The 20,549-nt window shown below is 44.4% G+C and overlaps 1 protein-coding gene across 4 annotated transcripts in view; it reads left to right on the top strand.

The window, feature by feature from the left end:
* Positions 1-20,549, top strand: part of FGF12 (fibroblast growth factor 12) — a 218,723-nt gene that overhangs the window by 194,918 nt on the left and 3,256 nt on the right. For all 4 annotated transcript variants that reach the window (XM_064720753.1, XM_064720751.1, XM_064720750.1 and 1 more), the window contains one exon: positions 14,437-14,635. In XM_064720753.1, coding sequence (XP_064576823.1) covers positions 14,437-14,635 — 199 coding nt within the window. The remainder of the gene's footprint in view (positions 1-14,436; positions 14,636-20,549) is intronic.

The following is a 20,549-nucleotide window of genomic DNA, read 5'->3' on the forward strand; positions in this document are numbered from 1 at the left end:
TCTGAATGCAGTAGAGGGAAGCTCTCACAGTGAAGGCTAGGATTCAGAAATTCGGATCCTGACTCTGACACAGCCTTTTCAAGGATCTTATGCAACTGACCTCATTTCTCTTAGTCCAGTACCTCCTCACCACAGTGGGACTTTCTTGTTGGATCCTTGAGTGAGGGGGATAAATGGAAATACTCAGTTGCTCTGCTGGTAGGTACCCTTTGTTTACCTACAGGGATAGACCTCCACCCTTGCTTGTAGCATTATGGATTTGATCCTTCTTCTGTGACCTGCCTGTGTAAATATGAGTATGGCATGACACAGACAACTGTGAGGGTCAGAATTGGTTTGGGCAGTTTCTGATCTCCCTAAAATATCAGGTTTTCTTTTGCCAGTTCCTCCCAAACACCTTGAAATGTCAACAATGGTGAATTCTCCATGGGCTGAGACTGACAGGCACTGAGCTGGGCGGCAGAGTGCAATCCTGGAGCTGCTCTTCCAAGCTGAGCCCCACCAGGAATCCTCCATCCTGTAATGTTTCACTGAAGCCTCTCCTGGCTCAGGCCCTCCTTGGCGATCTACATCAGCTCCCACACCCAGCTCTGCACAGAGTGCCTGCCACACTTCTGCAGTCCCACAGGAGGCTGGGTGCTTTGCCTAAGCACCAGGACACCCTTGCTGGACCCAGCAGGCACAAGCTCCCCACTGCCAAGAGCAAGGAGGAGCTTTCACTGCATTTTCCCTGTTTTAACACCTTTCCCTTGGTGCTGTTGCTGGCCACTGCCAGACTGCCAATCTGTCAGTGGCCAGCAGTGCAGCAGTTCTTTAATCAGTTTTAATAAGTGCGTTTGAAGGAGGCTGCTGGCTGCAGAGGTGTGGAGGGCTGTCACACAGCGTGCCTGTCGTGAGCGTGTCTGGTGTTGGGATGAAACCCATGGCTCTGGCTGTGAGGCTGCAGCACAGGGGAGGGTTTCAGCTGCCCATTACAAGCAGCTGATGGATCAGTGTTGCCAGCAGACATTGTCCCCTGCATCATGACCAGTAATTAGTACATGGGGCTGTGCTGTCCTTTAACAATAATCTCTTCTTTCATCGCCCTCTTCAAAGGTGGCTTTGCATACAAGACCAAGAGTGAAACCATAGCTAATTACTTGATTGCATAATTACATTCTGCTACAGTGTAATTTGGTTATGGATGTAATTAAATGGATCAAGGTCAGCAGTAGGGCTCAGGACATAAGTGGGGGTGAAAAAAGGCCAAGAACTTCTTTAGTGCAGAGTACCACCTTGTTGGCAACTTCAGCAGCTCAGGGCAGTGTTTTTGTGGCCCTGCTGCTTGTCCCTCTGTCCTCAAAGATGTATGTGATACTTTTCAGATGGCTTTCCCATGGTTGTGAGGTAGCCAGCAGTGAGGTTGTGGCTGGCTGGAGGGCTGCAGGCACTTGGATCGTTTGTAGAGCCCCCTTGCCTTCCTGGCAGAGCTTTTCCACAGGAGTCCCTCGAGACCCCTGACCCCTGAACCTGATGACCTGTGTCCATAGCGACTTTGGGCTGGATTTGGCTGGAAAACAGAAAGTGACAACTATTGAAGCAGGTGTATTTCAAAACAGCTTTGTAGTATTTTTTGGATCACACAGTTTGTGAGGGAAAGAAATAGGGAGGTCATAGATGGAGCTTTGTTGAGAGCTGTTGTTTTATAATAAGGAGAGAAAAAAATTCAGGAAGCCTCTTCCACACTGCACCCTCTGTATCCTGCTGCATTGGAGCATGGATTGTGCTGCACTATGGCATCTGCTTCCTGGCCATGGACATTACTTGGTGCACAGACTTTCCTCCCCATTCACAAAACCATGGAAAGAATGAGCCAAAGACATTAATGTGTGCCAAAACTTGTAATAATGAATTTATGTTCCTTAAAAAGGTAAGCAAGTCATGCAACAAAGTTTATGGGAGTTGAGCCCTTCAGAACAACCTAGTCTATCTACTGCCTTCCAGAGCCTGACATGAATAAATAATTTAATGGCTATTAATGTGAATGCTGCTGATTTTGAGTCTCTGTTCTTACAATATTAAACCCTACAGCCAGTTCTGCCCTTAAGGAACATTCTTTCTGCAAAGGCTTTGTATCCATGCAAATGTTATCTGCACCCTCTGAAGAGGCTGCAGCTAAAGAATTGCTTTTGAAAATGTGTAGCGCCAGGATTATCACGCCTTGGTTTTTTATCAAATGTATGCTAATGAAAAAAACAAAAGAACAAAACCCAAGACTTTTCAATATTGAAGTTAAATTTAGAATGCAGACTTTTTAAAGCATCTTTGTCAGTTGAAAGTTTATTTTTTTAATGACCAGCTTAAAAAGCAAAATCTCGTAACTCTCATTATTTTTCTTTGTGCCTTAGTTGCCTCATATTTTTTATGGCATTCTTCTAAGTAAAATGATCCCCATGGTGCTCTTCTTTCTGTGTGTTCCTCTAAGTGCAGTTGCATGTATTTATGAATTAGCAGTTTGCTAATATGCTTTGCTCAGGTCAGTTGAGATGCAGTAGTGTGGGACTAGTAAATAAAACCCAGTGATTTGATAAGCATTCTACCACTTGATGGTTGAATTTTTGCTTCACACGTTTTCACCTTCCAGATCCTTTCTTGTTGTGCTCGATGGTGATGGTTGTTCATGGCTACCCTGTTTGTGACAGGACAGGCTGGGACACCTTGGCTGTTGTTGACCACAAGTGCCATAGATTGTGTGGGCAGAAGTGACTGTTCAGGTCCATTGGTATGAACAGATTGTCATTGTTTTGTCAGATCATTCTGCTTGCATGAAGTCCCTGCCTTTGGCTGAGTTAAATCAGACACTTAACACAAGTTATCTTTGTGGGTTTCTGCCAGCACCAGAAGTTATTTTTCCACAGGACTTCTCATCTTCGCCTTAATCTCTGTTGTTATGGAAGTGATCATCTCAATTTTAATACAAACATTCATGAATCAGTACGAATTCCTAGAACAGAATATTTAGTCCAGCTTTAGTGATTCTTAGAGGATCCAATTGTGCTCATGTTGCTGTACTAATGATTCAAGACTTAGTACTGATGAAAACAGATGGAAACTAAGAAATATTGCAAATGGTAAGAAAGGACTGTTATGCCTATGAGCAAATGGTTTCTATTTTGTGGGGCTTTTTTGGTTCAGTGGGGCCTTTTTCCCTCCCCCAGTTCTGTAAGAGCACAGAAGAAAACAGGAATAACGTTTCTTCTCTAGTGATATAGTCAGAACAACTCTGAGATTTCCTTCCCCTTCAGCATGTTTGCTGAAACATATAAATAAGATTTCTTTAAAATTTATTATGCTAAGGAAAATATTTTCACACCTTGGAAGAGTCCAGCTGTGATGTGTAATAAACTCCAGGCTTTCTGCAAGCCAGGTACTGATTTCAGATAAGCAGGCTTAGCAACTGCCTTGTTGGGACTGTGGCCAGTGTAGCTGTTTGTCAATGTTTGGAAGGCTTTGTGTTACTACATCCAGTGTGGCTGAGGCATTTGAGATCATAAAGGAGCCATCTGAAATGCAAACTCCACATGGCAGGAGAGGACCTTGTGTACAGCCCCCACCCGGGTTACAGCAGGCTGCTCACATCTCTGTTTTCCAGGGGCCATACAGGGCCCTCAGCCCCTTTTAGGAACACTGACATTTCACATCATCACATGCCTACTTTATTATACCCCACTGCAGTAAGCCAACTATCCCAGCTATCTCTGGGATTAGTGCTTTAGTTAGACCAGAATTGCACTTGGGAAAAATCCCTCCAGTCACCTTCACATGCAGCTCTTTGGTTTTTACTGCAGAGTGGTTCAGGCTGTGCAAACTAACTCCCCTTCTAGGTGAAGGTAAACTAAACTAGCTTCCCTTCTAGGTGAAGCTAAACTGAAGGGTTCTCTTTGGGAGTGTCCCTAAAATACTAGATAGTCAGACCATGGGACCAGGTGGCAGCTAGACCAGACTGAACCCATCCTAAAATGTCTACAGCACCAGCATCCAGCCCTTGGCACCAACAGTTTCACTCTCTGCATTTGGTCCTGCAGTGCAAACACAGTCTACGTAAAACATAATCAAATGCCTTCAGATCTAAGTGTAAAACCTGAATCTCACTGAGCCTGTATGCTGCAATAAGTAGCTACAAAGAAAAAGCAGTAATTTTTAACTCTGGATTGCTCTGTTGATTTTGAGTCATATAATTTAAAGACATTTGCACAGTCTTCTGTATACTAGTCCCACAATAAAATGGTCTCCTGCTTTACTGTGCATTGTGCCAAATTGAGTTAGTGTGTTATATTACTCTCTCTAGAGTGACTATATTATCTTAGTTTGGAAGTTGAAGTCATTAGTTGGCTTCTGAACAGGATCAGATGCCAAAGCTAATCTCTGTTCTCTAGCAAAGTGTGCAACAGAGTGAAAAATTTCACTATAGCCACTGCTGCAAAATCCCTTATGATATACTTCCATCTGTCTGATTCCTGGGAAGCAGAGCATCAGCCACGATGGGTCAGCTGGCTGCATGCACTGGAACAGTCAAATCTGAGCTGTGCCATAGTGTGGGTCCATTCAAAATGTTTGTGCATTGTCCACGGGTTATTTCACATCAAAAGGAAACTAACAGAAAAAGAACAAGTCAGGTTCTCAGCACATACATACCATGGAAATCCATTCAAGGTACTAATAAGCCCAGCATTGTCTGTGAAGTTGCTTTGGGCTGTGAGATTTGTCCGCTCATTCAAGCTGTGCAGATACTGTGGTCAATATGTGGATGGAAATTCTGTCACAGCAGAGTTGGTTGATTTTTTTCATTCTCAGAAAACCAGTGAATAAATGTCTAAAAGCTACAGAAATGTGCCTGCACACCCTCCACAGTCTTCCTTTATAGCACCTACCTACCTACCTACCTTCACAGGGGTTGGGATGATGAGCAGAGGGGTGTGATGTGTCATCTGAGTGTCACCCTGGCAGATATTAAGGGAGCACCATGGACCTTTTTTGCTGGCTTTGTCAGCAGAAATATTGCTGGGGCCCAGGCTTCGAGGCACAGATGTCAGAGGGTTCCCTTTGGCTCTCCCAGTGGGCAGCAGAGCTGGCCTCCTCCCAAGAATATTCTGTGAACCTTTCCTTCTCACTGTGTAGGCACTGCAGTGGGTACAGGGGGTGGGAAAAGCCACATGAATTGTCACACTTGGTAACATTTCTTCTCGGTTGTGAGAACCTGCTGGTCCAACACCAGCTCACCCCAACCTCAGTTGATGCTTTAGACTGCAGGACTTTCTGTTAATTGCCCAGTTGTAGCCAATCTGTCAGTAAGCTGTCAAAATATTAATAATCTAGCACCACTCATTTTCAAAATGGATATTTCAACAGCAAAGAAATTTAATTTCCAGCCCTGGTCATGACAGCTGTGAAACTGGTTTAATGCAGGAGAGATCTTTCCAGCATTAAGAAAGATAGAGTGTGTTTCCAGCAAGTCTCACAGTTTGAATTTAGGAGTCAAAGCAGAAAGGCTATCTCAGCACATCAGCATCCCAGGGCTGTAATAGGCCTGGTGAGCTCCTTGGCAAGTCCTCTTATCTTCTGCCCACATGACGATGAATTACACAGAAAGAATGAGATACACAGAAAATTGGGTTGAGGCCATTTTCTTCCCTCAGACCTGCACTCTGTGCAGGCTGTACCATGGTGTGAGAGCAGGGCAGTTTTGTCTGTGTTTTAAAAAACATAAAATATTTCTAAGACTATTCTTTACAAGGCTGGGGCTCATTCTGAGTCCCTTTCTTGCTGACATTGTTATAATTGCGTTATTTCATTTATGTCAGGAAGAGAAGGTGTTTGCCTAAGAAACTGAACTGGAACTTGGTTGAAATTTGTTTCTCCACTCACTGACACCTCCTGTTTGCAGACCACGTAGCCAACTGTCTGGTCTTTCAGTGCTCAGGACTTCAGCACAAAAATGTAGGAATGATGAGGTCTGCCCTGTCCTCCTGTCATTGTGAGGGCATTTATACTCTGTTATGAACCCTTGAGGATGTTTTTCATATCAATAATAACATGATAAACCCAATATTGACTGCTTATTTTCCACTAAAAGGTTTCCTTTGACTATCAGAAGAAAATAATCTCATGTTTATAAATGCATAACCAATACTTTAGTTTATCCATTGTAATTATTATCAACAGTAATAAAAATAGGAGGATCACAAACATAACCAAAGGCAATAAATCAATTTATTCTGCCCTGTGCTCAGACTCAGATGGATGCCAAGAAACAGAGCTCATAGGTTCAGAGCATCCCATCTGGCTGTGTTTCTAGGGTTCTTACATTATTATTTTTCTTTATAGTTATTTCAGGCTGTAGCAGATGAGGCAGTACGATGCTAATTTAGGAAATCTGCTCTTCTTGTATGCAACTAACATATCTTCATCTAGTGCCATCTTGTCTCATGATCATTATGTCTGAAAGCAAAAATGTATTTCTGGATGGTGTTTTGGAGTAAGCAGAGTTGATAACATTGTTAGCAATTTCAGACACTTTGTCAGGAAAACAGAATGTAGAGAAGACAATAGATGAGTTGGGATTCCCCGGTTAGAAATTATCCTGGGGTGTCACCAGATCCCCAGGCTGCCAGGAATGCAATTCCAGGGACAGTGGTGTTAGGAAACACCCCTTTTGTGGGAAGCAGTTGCTTTCCTGGAAGAGCAGTGCTGCTCTGGATGGGCCAAGTGCCACACGAGTGAGCTGTGCTGTGATCGCTGCTCCAGTTCATAGCAGTCCAAACTTTCAGAGACTTTAAAATTCCAGCTTGAAATAAGATCCAAAATTAAAAAACAAATCAATCAAGTAAATTCCAAATATACCTTATATTTTAAAAAGAAGGGATGAAAATTTACTCTGTCCAACCATGAATTTGAATTTGTGGTCCATCATTAAGAAAAAGTGAAGCAAAGGGCAGAATATGTGCCTTGCTCGGTTGCCACAGGGGTGAGCAGCTCAATGTGCTGCCTTCTGCAGGTCACACTGCCCATGGAGCTGGGCACTCACTGGTACCCATAGCTGGCTGACAGAGCCTGTTCTCTCATCCAGCCCCACTGGGCTCTGCAGGGAAACATGGAGTGAGCAGCCTGGCTGGAGGAGTCATCCCCAGTTATGTTCTTGTCAGCAACCGTTAAGCTGAAAGCTGTGTTCCTGTGAGGATTGCGTGAGCAGCTCACCAAAGGCCCATGCAGTGAATTTGGGCACTTTATGAGGTATTTGGTGAAAGTGTGCCTGCACAATGGGCAGACCAGGAGCTGAAAGCAAAAGAATACAATACTGAGCTGTGGTGGGATGGACAGGTATGGATTAGGATGCCCAAAACTCACTTGCTTTGTAGCCAAGGGGAGACCATGGCTTGTGTGGGTCTGTGTATGCTCACTGGTCGAGGTAACTGGTTTATCTGGGGTGAAACAGAGCTCTGTGTCTGGCAGAACCTACCACGGGGTGTGGTCAATGCTCTGCTGTGTGCTCTGCTCTGTGGGCAGATGTCCTTGCTGCTGCAGGACACCTTGGCCATGTCCATGCTGCAATCACACCTTTGTCTCCAGCATTCCTCAGTGGTGGTGACGTGAATCATTTAATCAGTCCTTGAACATTCAAAGGTGCTTGAGGACAACCTTTGTCTGCATATAAAGACCAGCAGCCTAATTACAGAGGCTTGTCCTGCACTTGGGTTTTTCTGCCTGTCTAGGAATATTGGGTCAGCTCACAAGACTTAGCAGATCTGCACTCGACTTCTTGTGTGGGTGTTTTAAAGGGAAGTCAGCTGAACAATTATTTACCTTGAGCACAGAGTTGCCACAAAAGTAAGGGCAGATAGCCCTCTAGTTAAATTTTCAGAGGCAGTAAGTTAGGTGACTTGCTAATGCTGCTTCCCAGCTCCAAGAGCTGGAGAACAGACCTGCATAGATGATGATTTATTTGAAAATGTGTTCCCTCCAGCCCACAGATGGTCCAGGCGGAGTCAGAATGCTTTCAGATACCATATTGCCTCACTGTACACTCCCATGTAGCAGCTTGTTATTTTAAAATGTATCTGCTCTCTCCTACTTCTAAAAGGCCACCAAGAAGACTTGTCACCAATCTCTTACAGAGCTAGAAGGGGGAGGAAGAGTGGAGTGTGAAGAGTAGAATATCACCTGCCATCTGGACAAAGATGTGATGAGATGTAAAGTTTGGATGCACATTTGTGGTTCTTGATCACATGCCAGGAGAGAGCTCAGCTACAATTATTTTAAAGCATTTCCAGACAGATGCAACCCTAGGTCAGGGGAGAAGCTACACAGAGGCAGGGGGGCACTGAACTGCATTGGACTCTGTGCAAAGCATCTCTGCTTGTGGCAGTGCTGCTGGGGTCTGCGCAGGGCTCATCCTGCAAATGGAACCTCTGTGGTTACAGACCTGTCCTGGCAATCAGAGCATGCCAGGATCAAGTGCTGTCACATGAGGTTTGTGGTCACAAATTCCCCAATATTCAAAAATATAGTGTCTGAGCTTTCAGGGGTTTAAATGGGAGTTGGGCATTTGCATTTCATCTGGAAGCCCAAATGTCTTCAAGAATCCGGTGCCTTGCACATCCATATTGATTTCAATGCTGAATTTCTCAGTGCTGTTAGCATCAGAGGAATGTTGATGAAACCCTGCCTTAACTGAGGCCAGTGGGGGATATAGAATGGGCTTTACTGGGTAAAGAGCACCATAAAATAGATGCTCTTCTCTAGTGCCATCCTTTTCCCTGGGATGGAACAGTGCTTACACAGACAAGTGAACACAGTCCAATCATTCCATGCTCTGCCTCCACAGCAACAGTGAAGTGCCACTGCTGATAGCTGTGCTGATATTTATGATTCCTACTTTAATATGTTTTAAATGAGCTGATGACCTCTTAAGTATTAACACTAACATCAGTAAGTATCCTGAGCCAGATTGTCTGGGAGGGAAGCCTTTGCCATGCCATAGACTATGGTGCAGTTTAGTGTTTTTATCCCATCTGAAGGTCTGGCTCAGTAATTGTGCAGAATGTAAAAGAGAAACCCATAAGTGCTGTAAACAAAGGAAAACTGTTACTCTGGGAGTGTGTTAGTTAGATATTTCAACACTCATAATTAACATCCCTTTCCTAAACTGTGGCACAAACTACTTGCAGAATGGGTTTTTCTTTTATTGCTGCTAGTTTCAGTGACTAAATTTATTAAGCCATTAGGTTTGCTTGTGGATGTGTGTATTTGCTGTTCTCCTTTGGGTTATAATAAAAGGAGATCTTAACAAAAAAAAAAAAAAAAAGATATCTTTATTTATCTGGCAATTTTGGGAATGTTTGTAGGGAAATGGTGAGCAATACGAACAAAGCTGCCCAGTCTGGGGGGACGCTGAGTGAGCAGCTGGGTTTGAATACAACAGCAGCCTGTGACAGTTTCCTGCTGGCTTTCCCTGAGCATTGCATATGGAAACCTGTCACCATTTCTGCCATGATCTGGGGACACCAGGGGCTTCTGGGGAGCAGATGCTGGCTCTTGTAATCAGAACCCAGATGCACCATGCTGTTGCTTACTGAGGACCCTTTTTTTTGCCCCTCCTGGCTGAGGATGCTCAGTGGCAGGGATGCTCCCAGGCTGGTATGCCAGGGGCTGGCACTGTTTGCTTGAGCAGCACCAGAGCTATCCATTGCCCTGGCAGTACTGTGATTGCACCAGGGCTACAGCACTGTTGGGTTGGCATTTTTTGAGGAAGCTGAGATCTCTGAGGCTGTCATTGCATTGCTGAATGCCCTGCAGCTTCATGCCCACAGGTCTGACAGCAGTTCTTCTGCACTGATGTCTATGGAATTTCTCCAGCTTTACAGAAATGCAGAGGAGGGTCCAGTCAAACTTCCTGTGTTCAAAGAGTTTGGGCTAGATCTACCTGACCAGGACAGGTGAAAGCTGAGGTGGATTAGAAAAAAAATGCCCTCTCAGAAGCCACCACCAGTCTGTGCTGTGGTGAGGATAGGTGAGCCCAGACATTCCCAACATCTCCCAGAAGAACCAAACCAGCTCAAGTGATGCAGAGATTGGCTTGTGCTTGGAAGTCACATCTGTATTTCCATCTACAGATGGCAGGAGACACTACTGGGATAAATGAAACATGTTGGTTTTCTAATCCAGAAATAACTTCTGGGTCAGTCCGTGGTACCTCAGACCCTCCCTGAGCAGGTCTGGCACGCTGAATCCCCCCCAATGGCAGATGCATCCATTTAGCTCCTCTTGGTTCCAGCTGCCATTGAATGTGATCTCCCTTTTTTCTGTGTGATAGATACTGTGTTGGGGTTGTTTTTTTCGACTGAAATTTCCAGTAAAACTACAGTTAGCACAAACTAGACCTATGTTTGTTTTTTCAAAGCAAATCTAATTACTCTTTCTAGTACAATTGCCTTTTCTTCAAAGGGACTGGATTGAGATGCAAAATACAAGTTGCAAGCAGATGCTCATAATTTTGCATGTAAATAACTAATGAGGTTTTTTTTGCAAATATTTCATACAAGTTTTAATTTAATAACTTAAAAAACAACTGCTTTTCCAAGCCACTTTCAGTAATATCTGTAGACACTTAACAAAATACCTCAGGCTCTAAATCTCCAGCGGGTAAAAATAAATGTATTTATTTACTTTGTATGCAAAAATAATTCAGTCAAAGACCTATTTCATATTCAATTAAATTGAGAAAATCTTTTTTTTCTACAAATCACAAGCATACTCTTTAATGAGAAGAACTGATGGGCTTTCTGAATGAGCTGAGTTGATGACAGTCCTGACAGGGGACCTTTGTGGACTTTGTGCAGAAAATGGAGTCACTGTTTATTTCTTTGTTTAAAGACTGAAAATGACTGGTGATTAAAATATAGAAGCCATATGTCCTCTCACTGTCTTATACGTGGTCATGCTTTTTCAGTCAAGGAGAGAGTTGGAAAAATAATTGAGTGGGACTGGTTATAACCCTGTTTCCAAAGGTCCCTGCAGCAGGTGAGGAAGTGAGGTGGTGCTTATGCCCAGGGCTTTACCATAGCATTACCTCTGGGGCAGGATGTCCTTATGTCCTGTCAGAAGCACGTGGGGGGCACAGCCTGAGGATCCCTTTGTTGTGTTTACCCACTCCTTATCTGAGATGAAGAGAAAGTATTGACTCCAGGTCTGCTCATTTAGCATTTATATTATGAACAAAACCAAACAAATTTAAAAACCCTAAATCATGCATGGCCCAGAGATCTGGTGAATAGATCAGTGATTTTTTAAAAATACCTTTTGTTATCTCAGATTTCTGTCTACAGAAGTGGCTGCTACAAACTGCTTTGTTATTGTGCAGTCTGTTGTGCCCACCTGCACTTCTGTCTTTCTTTCCAGCTTATCTCAGCCTAAGACAACTGAAACAGTAGTTCCCACCTGATTCAGCATAATTGCACAATTAATTTTGACAGTGAAGCTTGTGGAGAGGTTCTGCCATTAATATCCCAATAGCCTTTTGTTATTGGTAGCCCCAAAGCTGACAGCAAAAGGCAAGTGATGAAACTAAATGGTGCAGTGTAGCTGAAGGCTGGCCATGGGGCACCAAGAAGACACCAGTGAAGAAAAACATAAGGTTTGCATGTTAATGAGATCTAGAAGACACTAAAAATCCTGAGGCAGTTCTTGGGAGAGTGGCCCGAGTCCTGCTCCTCTGCCCTGTCTCCTCTCCAGTCATCTGGTTCTTCATCCTCCTGCTCTTTGTGTCAAGTCCATGGCAGTGCCCACAGAGATTCCTGCTGCTCAGACCTGTGAGGACCCTGGGATGGGTCAGTTTGGTGGCAGGATGAGCAGTGTCCCATGTGTGTGTGTCTGCACATGGCACAGTTGTTGCAGGTGACATGATGTCCATAAGAAGGGTAATAGTGGATAAACCCAGTATTATTTAACAAGAACTTAGCTTCAGATCTGTGGGGTTTCTAGGCTGCTGAATGGACAGAGCTGGGGTGTTTTATAGTAGTGTTGCCATGGTTCAAATCCTGAAGTGCTGTTTCCACTGACTTATGGGAGATGAGGAATCAACCAGCCAGCTCACAAAACAAATGGGATGCTTTTGTTTGCATGTGGAGGAGCGCAAACATTTAAAGGAAATCAATAGATTTTTCTTTATTTTCTTAAAATCTTCATTACTTTGATGTCTTTACATGCATTTGCTTTAAAATAATATAAGAATTTTGTGAGGTAATTGGTACAAGTGGGTATACAATACAGCATCTGCTTTTATGAACTACTACTGCATGTCATAAAATATTACACTGCAGTAATTTTAAAATAGATATTGAGCAGAAAACTTAACTTGCAATAACTTCTAATTAAAATATCTTTTTTCTTTTCTTTGTGAAACTACATTTTTGAAATGCATTAGCTTTGATATTTCTTCTTCATTGAAAATAGTCTTAATTCCATGTTTTAAGTCAAGTTGGGAGCTATCTTTCACAGCCCACCAACTTTTTAGTCCCCCTAAAGGGAATTTTCCTGATGAGCTTTTAGTGATGGGGTAATGAAGGCATGGCAAAGGGGATTGAGTTGTCCAGTTTGGTTTGAGAGCTGCTGCCTGGCTGGGCTGGTGCCAGGGAGTGCCCCCGAGCCAGCAGTTCAGAGGCAGCTCCTGCAAACCCAGCTCCCAGGTGAGCTGTGCCTTCCCAGGCAAGCCAAAGCCCGGAGATAAAGGGCAGATTAAGGAACACTTAAACACTGTTCTTTTGGGAAGGTACTTCAAACACCATTTTATAGTGCTCTAAGTCATCTAGATCTCTCTTAACTTGTTTCATGCTCTTTTAAAAATATTTATTTCTCTGGCACAAAGGACTCCCTCAGATAAGGCAAAATGGCCCATTTTGCTGATGGTATTTTTACCTGTGTGGTGCTAATGATTGATGCAGAATTCACGTGTGCAGCACAGCTCTGTGCTTTCTGCTGTGCTTTATCTTCCGTAGCTTCGAGCCTGCCAGTCTCTGCGGGTCTGTTGCACACTGGATTTATTGTCACACCAGCAACACTTTATATAACCCCCAGATCGCTTGGGAACACGTTCCTGAGGTTTGCTGAGTGTTCAGAATGTTTGCTCTTAAACAAGGTCTGCAGTGAACACGTGGCATTACTCCAGATGCTGTGCTCAATGTTGGTCATGGGTTTTGCATTGGCAAGGCTGGAGAAAATCCCAAAGACTTGGGAATGGCTGAGGTTTGGGACAGAGCATCACTTGCCTGTAGAAGCACCTGCCTTCACTCACAGGCCTCAGAAATGCCTTGTCTGGGACCTGTAAGAAGGGATTTTTTTGCTGAAACATTTTTGATTCAGAAAATGAATTTTCATTGTGGCTTGAACTTATTTTGCAAGAATGTTTTTTAGAAAATTAGTGAGAGAATTTGTTTGGCTAGGATAGGTTTTCTGCTCAATCTCAAAGTCTGGGAACAAAACCCAACTCACTAACAATCACATATAACTCACTGAAGGTTGGGGAACCCACTCTTACAGAATCCCCTGACCAGCCAGATCTTTTAAAAGAGGTTTAATGTTTCTCTGTTCTGAAAATCTTGAGCACTGGGACATAACAAGTACCAGTCCATAGCTGAGTGTAGTTTTGTCCTGGAGACTTCATGCAAAGCCAGGGCAAGTGGCAATGGCACAGCCTCTCCCACAGCCATCCCAGGCATAGGGGATGTCCTGGACAGATCCATATGTGCTCTGCTCCAGGGCAGGTGTGGAAATGCTTCTCGGTATCTGCAGAAATACTTATGCCAGAAATCTTGAAAATTACTTCTTTCTCTTTATTGAAAGACTTCCAGGCTTTGTGCCAGCATTTCCTCATACCGCTTTTGAAATTAAATAGTTTCCTTGCTTTTGTACTCTCATTTCTGTGAATCCTCTTAATGGTTCAATAAACTGCCTTTTACCTCTAAGAATTTGAAGCAACCTCAATATTTTAGACAACAAGCATTGTACATTTGCCCATCAGAGAAGGTATGAGCAAAGCCAGGGGAAGGCATAAGGAAGAGCAAGGCTGTCTCTGCTTCTCAACTCTCTTTTTCTTTCTTTTGCTTAGTAGTAAAGTCTAAATCCTGGAAAATTTGTGACTTTTCCTGCACATTTTTCATGCCTGTTCACTGTGGGCTGTTTTGCAAAGCCCAGCTCTGCCAGGGAAGGACAGCCTTTCCTTTCAGCTGGGAGTTGTCTAGATGGGTGTTAGTGCTGGAGCCGGCATTGCTGATGCCTGTTGTTTTCTGTTGCTAACTGCAATGCGTGACTGTTATGTATCACTCAGTGATGCCTAATTTAGAAGATCAGTGATTATTAATTCTTCCATTGCTTTTTCTTCTTCTCTCTCTCTCTCTCTTACTGCAGGATGTTTTCACACCAGAGTGCAAATTTAAAGAATCTGTCTTTGAAAACTACTACGTTATTTATTCTTCCACGCTGTACCGGCAGCAGGAATCGGGACGAGCGTGGTTCCTGGGACTCAATAAAGAAGGTCAAATTATGAAGGGAAACCGAGTGAAAAAAACCAAACCCTCATCACATTTTGTACCCAAACCCATTGAAGGTATGGAATCTACCCCCTTTCTCCCTCAGTGGGGTTTGGGTAGGGGAAAGTAACAACTTCAGAGTTGGGGTTTCCTGGTGGGGGTGTTGGGCTTTGAGACCAGAAAGCAAGAAGAAATGTTTGTAGCACTTCAGGTAAGTGCTGGGCTGCACTGTTAGCATTTCCTCTGCTTTCCTTCTAGCCTCAAAGGGGTTTCTTAGCTTTGGGGTGCTAAAGGATGAATTTAAAAGCCCAGCAGCCCAAGAAATTACTGGTAAAGAAAAGCAGCTAGCAGTTCCAAAGGAATGTGATGTAGCAGTGATCATAATGTTTTCTTCTCAGAGGATTTTGCCAGTGTATTTCAGTAGATTTCCAGTCCCATATAGAGTCAGTAGAGACAGGATTCATCTCACCTGATTTTAGACTTTGGCACTCCATTCATAGTAACAGAAGAAAAATGGGTCCTACCAGCACAGCTGTGGATGTTCTTTTTATGTCTACCCTGAGATTAAATCTGTTTCCCTCATCTGTAAAGACATCCTAGTTAGTCACTGTGGGGTAGAGTTGTTGTCCAAAGTTAGATGGGATGCTGTCATGCCATATGTCTTGGTCACACTGTGAGGCTTCAGTGAAAGTCATGGAGTTGAAGTTCTGCCCTCCTGCAGATGCCTGTACCCTCTCTGAAGTGTGCCTCAGGCTCCTGCCAGGACATTTTGTTTTTTGTGGGCTGGCCCCTAATAAATGGAGAGATAGTGTGGTAAGCCCAGTACTTAATAGGTACTAACTTGATTCTGGAAACAGCATTTTTATCTCTTTCTTGGGAAAAGCACTACTTTTTGATCCTCAAGCTAGATATCTTTTCTGACCCCATCTTTGTCCTGGCATTTGTCTCCATGAGGGACACAGTAGCCTGGAGCTGGCCTTGGCTGCACAGCTCTGTGCTCCCTCTCACTACTCCATGCTGGCTGTGGGAGAAGGTTTGAACTGATGCTCCCCTAACAGGTGCCACTCACAAGTGGTGGAGGCCAGAGCTCTCTCCACACAGCAGTGGCCTTTTTAAAAGCTTCCCAGCTCAGGGGTGAGAAGTTCTGTGTAAGGAAAAGACCATCTGAAGCAAAGCATTAGAGAAATTCAGTGAAGCATTCCCAGAGTATCTGTGGGCTTTGCACAGGAAATGGAAATGTTGAAAGAGCAGAGAATGGCCTGGAGCTGCTTGTCCTGTGCTTGGTTTCAACAGCTTCTCTGCAGCCAGGAGCCCTTTGTTGTTTATCAGAGGCATTAGTGGGATTGGTACCCTAAGCCCTGGTGTGTTGCTAAGGAACAGGGCCTGCTTGAGGCATGGGGTTGGTCACCAGCTTCTCTCTTGCCTTGACCACGAGGACAGTCTTTTACAAGCACCAGCTCTCACAGCTGGGGTTCCACCTCCTATGGTATTTCTTCTCTGCCTGGCTGGGCGTTGGCACTGATCAGTGGGGTCCTTTGAATCCAGGCTTCTTTTTTAATCTAGCATGCACAGTGTCTGCTGAACAGCTCAACAGTTTCCTTCTGCATTCATTAAACTAGGCCATTCCTGTGGCTCTCCTCATGGAAAGCCTTGCTTTAACAGAGCTGCCTGACCCACAGCAGAGATCTCATTTCAACAAATGCCACTCTGGCTTTCATTTTGAATAACCCAGCCCAGCCCGAGAGCTTCCCTTTCCCGCAGTTGCATCCTCCCACACTTGCCTCAATCACAGCTGTCACATAACCTCCGAGCAGCGAGCGCTTTGGAACTTGGCAGCCAAATTAAGGGCTCCTCCACTCCTTCCCTCCTCCACACGCTTTGCAGTCAGGCTTTGTGAGCGCTGCTGCATCAAAGAGCTGGCAGTCTCCCAAGCCAAGGCACGTGTCAGCTTCCCAAAGCATTCAGCTGTCTGGGACTGGGACTCCAGACGGAGGACTCTGTTCCCAAGCCTGAGATTCATTGTAGGTAGCAGAGGCTTGCGGGGAGGGTTGGAGTAAAACCTGCTCATTTCCACGTGACTTCTCTGCACCACGTCCATCAAAGTCCCCAGGAGCAGAGCTTGCAAGCAGAGATGTTACAGAAAAGGGACAATTCCTACCCAGCTTCTTTCTCTTTGTTATGACTCCAAGGAAATACTCAAAGCACTCTCCTACTGTATTTGCATGTCAGTTCAGCAGAATGCTGTGACTTGCCCCAGTGTGTGGGCTTTGCTGCTTATTCAGGACACAGCTTCCATCCACAGTCACACCCCCAGGTTTCCTGCTGCTGGATACCACCACCAGCATTAGCCCTGTCCCGTGATGGCTGACACAGGAATGTGTGCAAGGAGGAATCTGCTCCCCCTGGGAAGGAGAAGTGCCACATCCATTGCTAGGAATCACTTCACCTACCACTCAATAGCAGTTATATCTGAGATGAAACTTCCCAGCTGTTTCTGATATACAGAAACACTATGCAGCAGTTTAGTGAAGAAAGGGTTCACAGGGAAGGGAAAGAGAAAAAAGCCCAGATTGCTCCCTAAGCTCATTTGATTCCCATTGCTTCATCCTGCTCTCTGAATTCAGAAGTCTCCTTGAAATTGCAAATGGACAGAAAACTTATACATAAATAAGAAATAGCCTCACAGATTATTTCTAAATACTCATGGGAGCACATATGCATATATACGCAGTGGCATCTATGTATGGATGTGTGTTATCTATGGCTTTTAGCAGCTACAGCTTTCTGCTGTGCTAAACACTCACAGTGTTTTGACTCATGTAGATTGGCAGGAGGCTGGAGGTATTTTGTACAAAATTCAACAGATACCAACTGGAAAAGTTTTGGGTTTTGGTCGGTAGGAGTTTTTTTTAGTTTAGTGTAGGTAGGATTTGTTTGTTTTTGGAAATAAGATTAAGCTTAATCAATATAAAAGCACAAAAAACTTACTAAGTAATAACAGGGGAGACGTTAAGTTCTTCTCCCATCTGTGCACAGGCACAGCCAAGGCAAACAGCCTGGTAGGCAGCAGTTGATGTACTGTGTGGTGCCAGTTTTGCTTCAAAACACACATACGCAACACATTTCTTTTGATATTTTTATTTCTGATCCCTGATTATTCAAGCTAAATGAACCCTAAAAGGAAGACATCAAGATTGAACTAGACTGCACAAGAAATGAGCTTGAGTATAATTGTCATTTGGACAACAAACAATCTTTTAGAGAAATTTCAGTCTCTTTAAGTGTCTGTAATGATTAGTGCTGGAACAATCCTACCATCCATTGTGCCTTTTGTTCTTCTCAATATCCAAATCCATCTCAATGTGAGAAGTTTCCAGTCATTTAAGTAGGAATATTATCAGATGCATACTGTGGATGTGCTCTGTTACTCATATTTCTTTCTTCTTGAAGACATAATTTCCAAACGTAACTCTCCCAAAGAGTTACATTTCCTCTCTCTCCTGGCCCAAACTAGAAAACATTTAGGGTGGCAAATCTGGCCACAGAAGCAGAAAACTTCCTCCAAGTCAGCAGAGCAGTCCCTAACTCTGAATTTATGGCACCTCAGCCGTCATGATGTGAGCATGTCTCAGATACAAAGGTGACCTGTTAATGACTAGTGTGGATCCATTTATTACCACTGATGAGTATCCAAGCAGCCAGATTCTTCCCATTGTCATTCCTCAGGGAAATAACATCCAAATATTGCTAAGGCAGTCCTGAGATGTTTTAAAGTACAAGACTGTTGACTAGAAAAATGCAGTAGGCCTTGTGAAAAGACTTCAAAGGTATCATCTTAATACATAAAGCATAGAGTCACAGGAAGTTTTGGGTTGGAAGGGACCTTAAACAACATCTAGTCCAAATCCCCTGCTGTGGGGACAGATGCCACCTTCCCCAGATCAGGCTGTTCAGGACCTCATCCAGCCTTGCCTTGGACACTTCCAGGAATGGGGCATCAACAACTTCTCTAGGGAACTTGTGGGAGTGCCTCACTGCCCTCACAGAGAAGAATTTCTTCCTAATGTCTATCCTAAATCTTTCCTTTTTTAATTTAAAATTGTTCTCCCTTGTCCTGTTACTACCTGCTCGTAGTACAGCATTACTTTCCCAACATCCTAAAAAGTATTCTTAAAAAATCAAACCTTAACATCTCCACACTCTATAAGTCTTTGCTAACACAGCTCCTGTCTTGGGTCTGTCTTCCAGGTGGGCAGGCTTTGGTATGTTTTTTATGCCACACTAACTCACTTGTTCATCTATCAGACTCTCAATCATCTTATTAGATGGCAAATGTGCTGTATTTTAACCATGATTTTGCTTGGCTTTTTGCCATCCTGTGCTGTCTTTCTTATCTGAACAAAGTGTGATTCCACCAGGCAACATCCTTCACATTTTACGTGTCTGTCTTCACACCAGATAGACATGAGCTCACATGCCTCTGAAATGCATCAGCTGGGATTTAGAACACAGTAATTAGAGGCAGAAAAGGAGGATGCCTAATCACTCACTCCCTGGTGTCCCTGAGTGCTGCTGCTCAGGCAGTTAATTCCCTGCACCAAAGCATTGGCAAATACAGCTACTCGGGCAGATACCAACACCCAGAGCTGTGGTATCTGTGCAGGCAAGGAGCCTGCAGGACTGCTACCAGAGGATGTGCTTCCAGTCCTGCCCATCCTGGCACCATTGGGCACACGGTGATCCTGCAGGGCTGCCCACCTGCTGAACAGCAGCTTAGAAGAGTTTTGGTTCCTCCTGACTCGCAAAGGTCTGAGACAAGGGAAGACACAGAGTGAAGATGGATAGATGGAAAATATCTAATGTGCTTAATAAGCTTTTTGCCATGTTCTAGAGAAAGGAAAGGGAGTTTGTTGCATCCCCTGAACCTCCTCAACTTGCAGTGATGCCAAGTGAGAAATGGTGGGGTCAGGACGCAAAATGATGCTTCCCAAACTCAGGCAGTCCCTGATGCCCAGGGTGATTTCAGTGTCATCATGTGGGTGATGTGCCAGTGCCGTGTCTGGGAAACAGAAATGAGAGTGTGATCCTGTGCCAGCATGTAGGCAAGAGTTTGAGCTGTTCTGGGTGACAGGCAGCCCCTTCCACGCCTTTGCCTTCAGGAAGTATGGTCCCTGCCACCCCCGTCCTCCTCACTTGTACCCTCAGTCTCCTTCCTAATTTTGATCTGATCTTTGTGCAGATTTTTCCCTTGTGCCTGTGAGTGGCAGGCACTGCTGCTTCACAGGAGAGCAGGGAATCAAAAGCCACAAGAACCAGACATGAGCACAGCTCCACTGCGTTCATCCCCTTCCATTAATACTTGCAGGTCTTCAGCAGATCAAGCTAACAGCACTTTCCAAATAAAGCATGAATATGGATGTGTTGATTGGAATCTGGGGCATAGGAGCTGATTATCTGATTGAAACTCCAAAGCAATAGCTTGGTTTCTAGACATTAATGGCTGTATTTGGCTAGGTGTGTGGGTGTGGGTGGGTGGGAGAAGCAAGGCAAAGCAGGGAGGGAGCTCTTGTTCTAGCTGAATTGCTCATCCTTCCAAAGCTCCTTGTGCTGTGTGCTCCAGCAGACCTCCCAGGTGTCCGGGCATGACTGTCACACTGCTGCTGCTTTACCTCAGTGCAGGTGACAGAGAAGTGTGTTTACACACACATACACACAGAGGGATCCCAAAGAGACCTGGCAGTGAGTGCTGCAAGTCCTGGAGCCCAGCGATGTACTTTGAAAGCTGTGAGGATCTGGGCACTCACATGGGTCCGTTTGCAAACACCCCCTCCCCATCCATGACTAACATCTCCCTGCGTGAGTCACGCTCAGAATTCCTCAGTGCAAAGAGGAGCAAACTGCAGTCCAGGAGCCTGTGTTGCACAACGTGCTGGGCTGGCCTTGAAGCCCTGTGCCTGTGCAGATGATGCAGGTGTGCACACCTGTGTGCCA

This window comes from Zonotrichia leucophrys, chromosome 9 (genome assembly GCF_028769735.1).
Source record: "Zonotrichia leucophrys gambelii isolate GWCS_2022_RI chromosome 9, RI_Zleu_2.0, whole genome shotgun sequence".
Lineage (NCBI taxonomy): Eukaryota > Metazoa > Chordata > Aves > Passeriformes > Passerellidae > Zonotrichia > Zonotrichia leucophrys.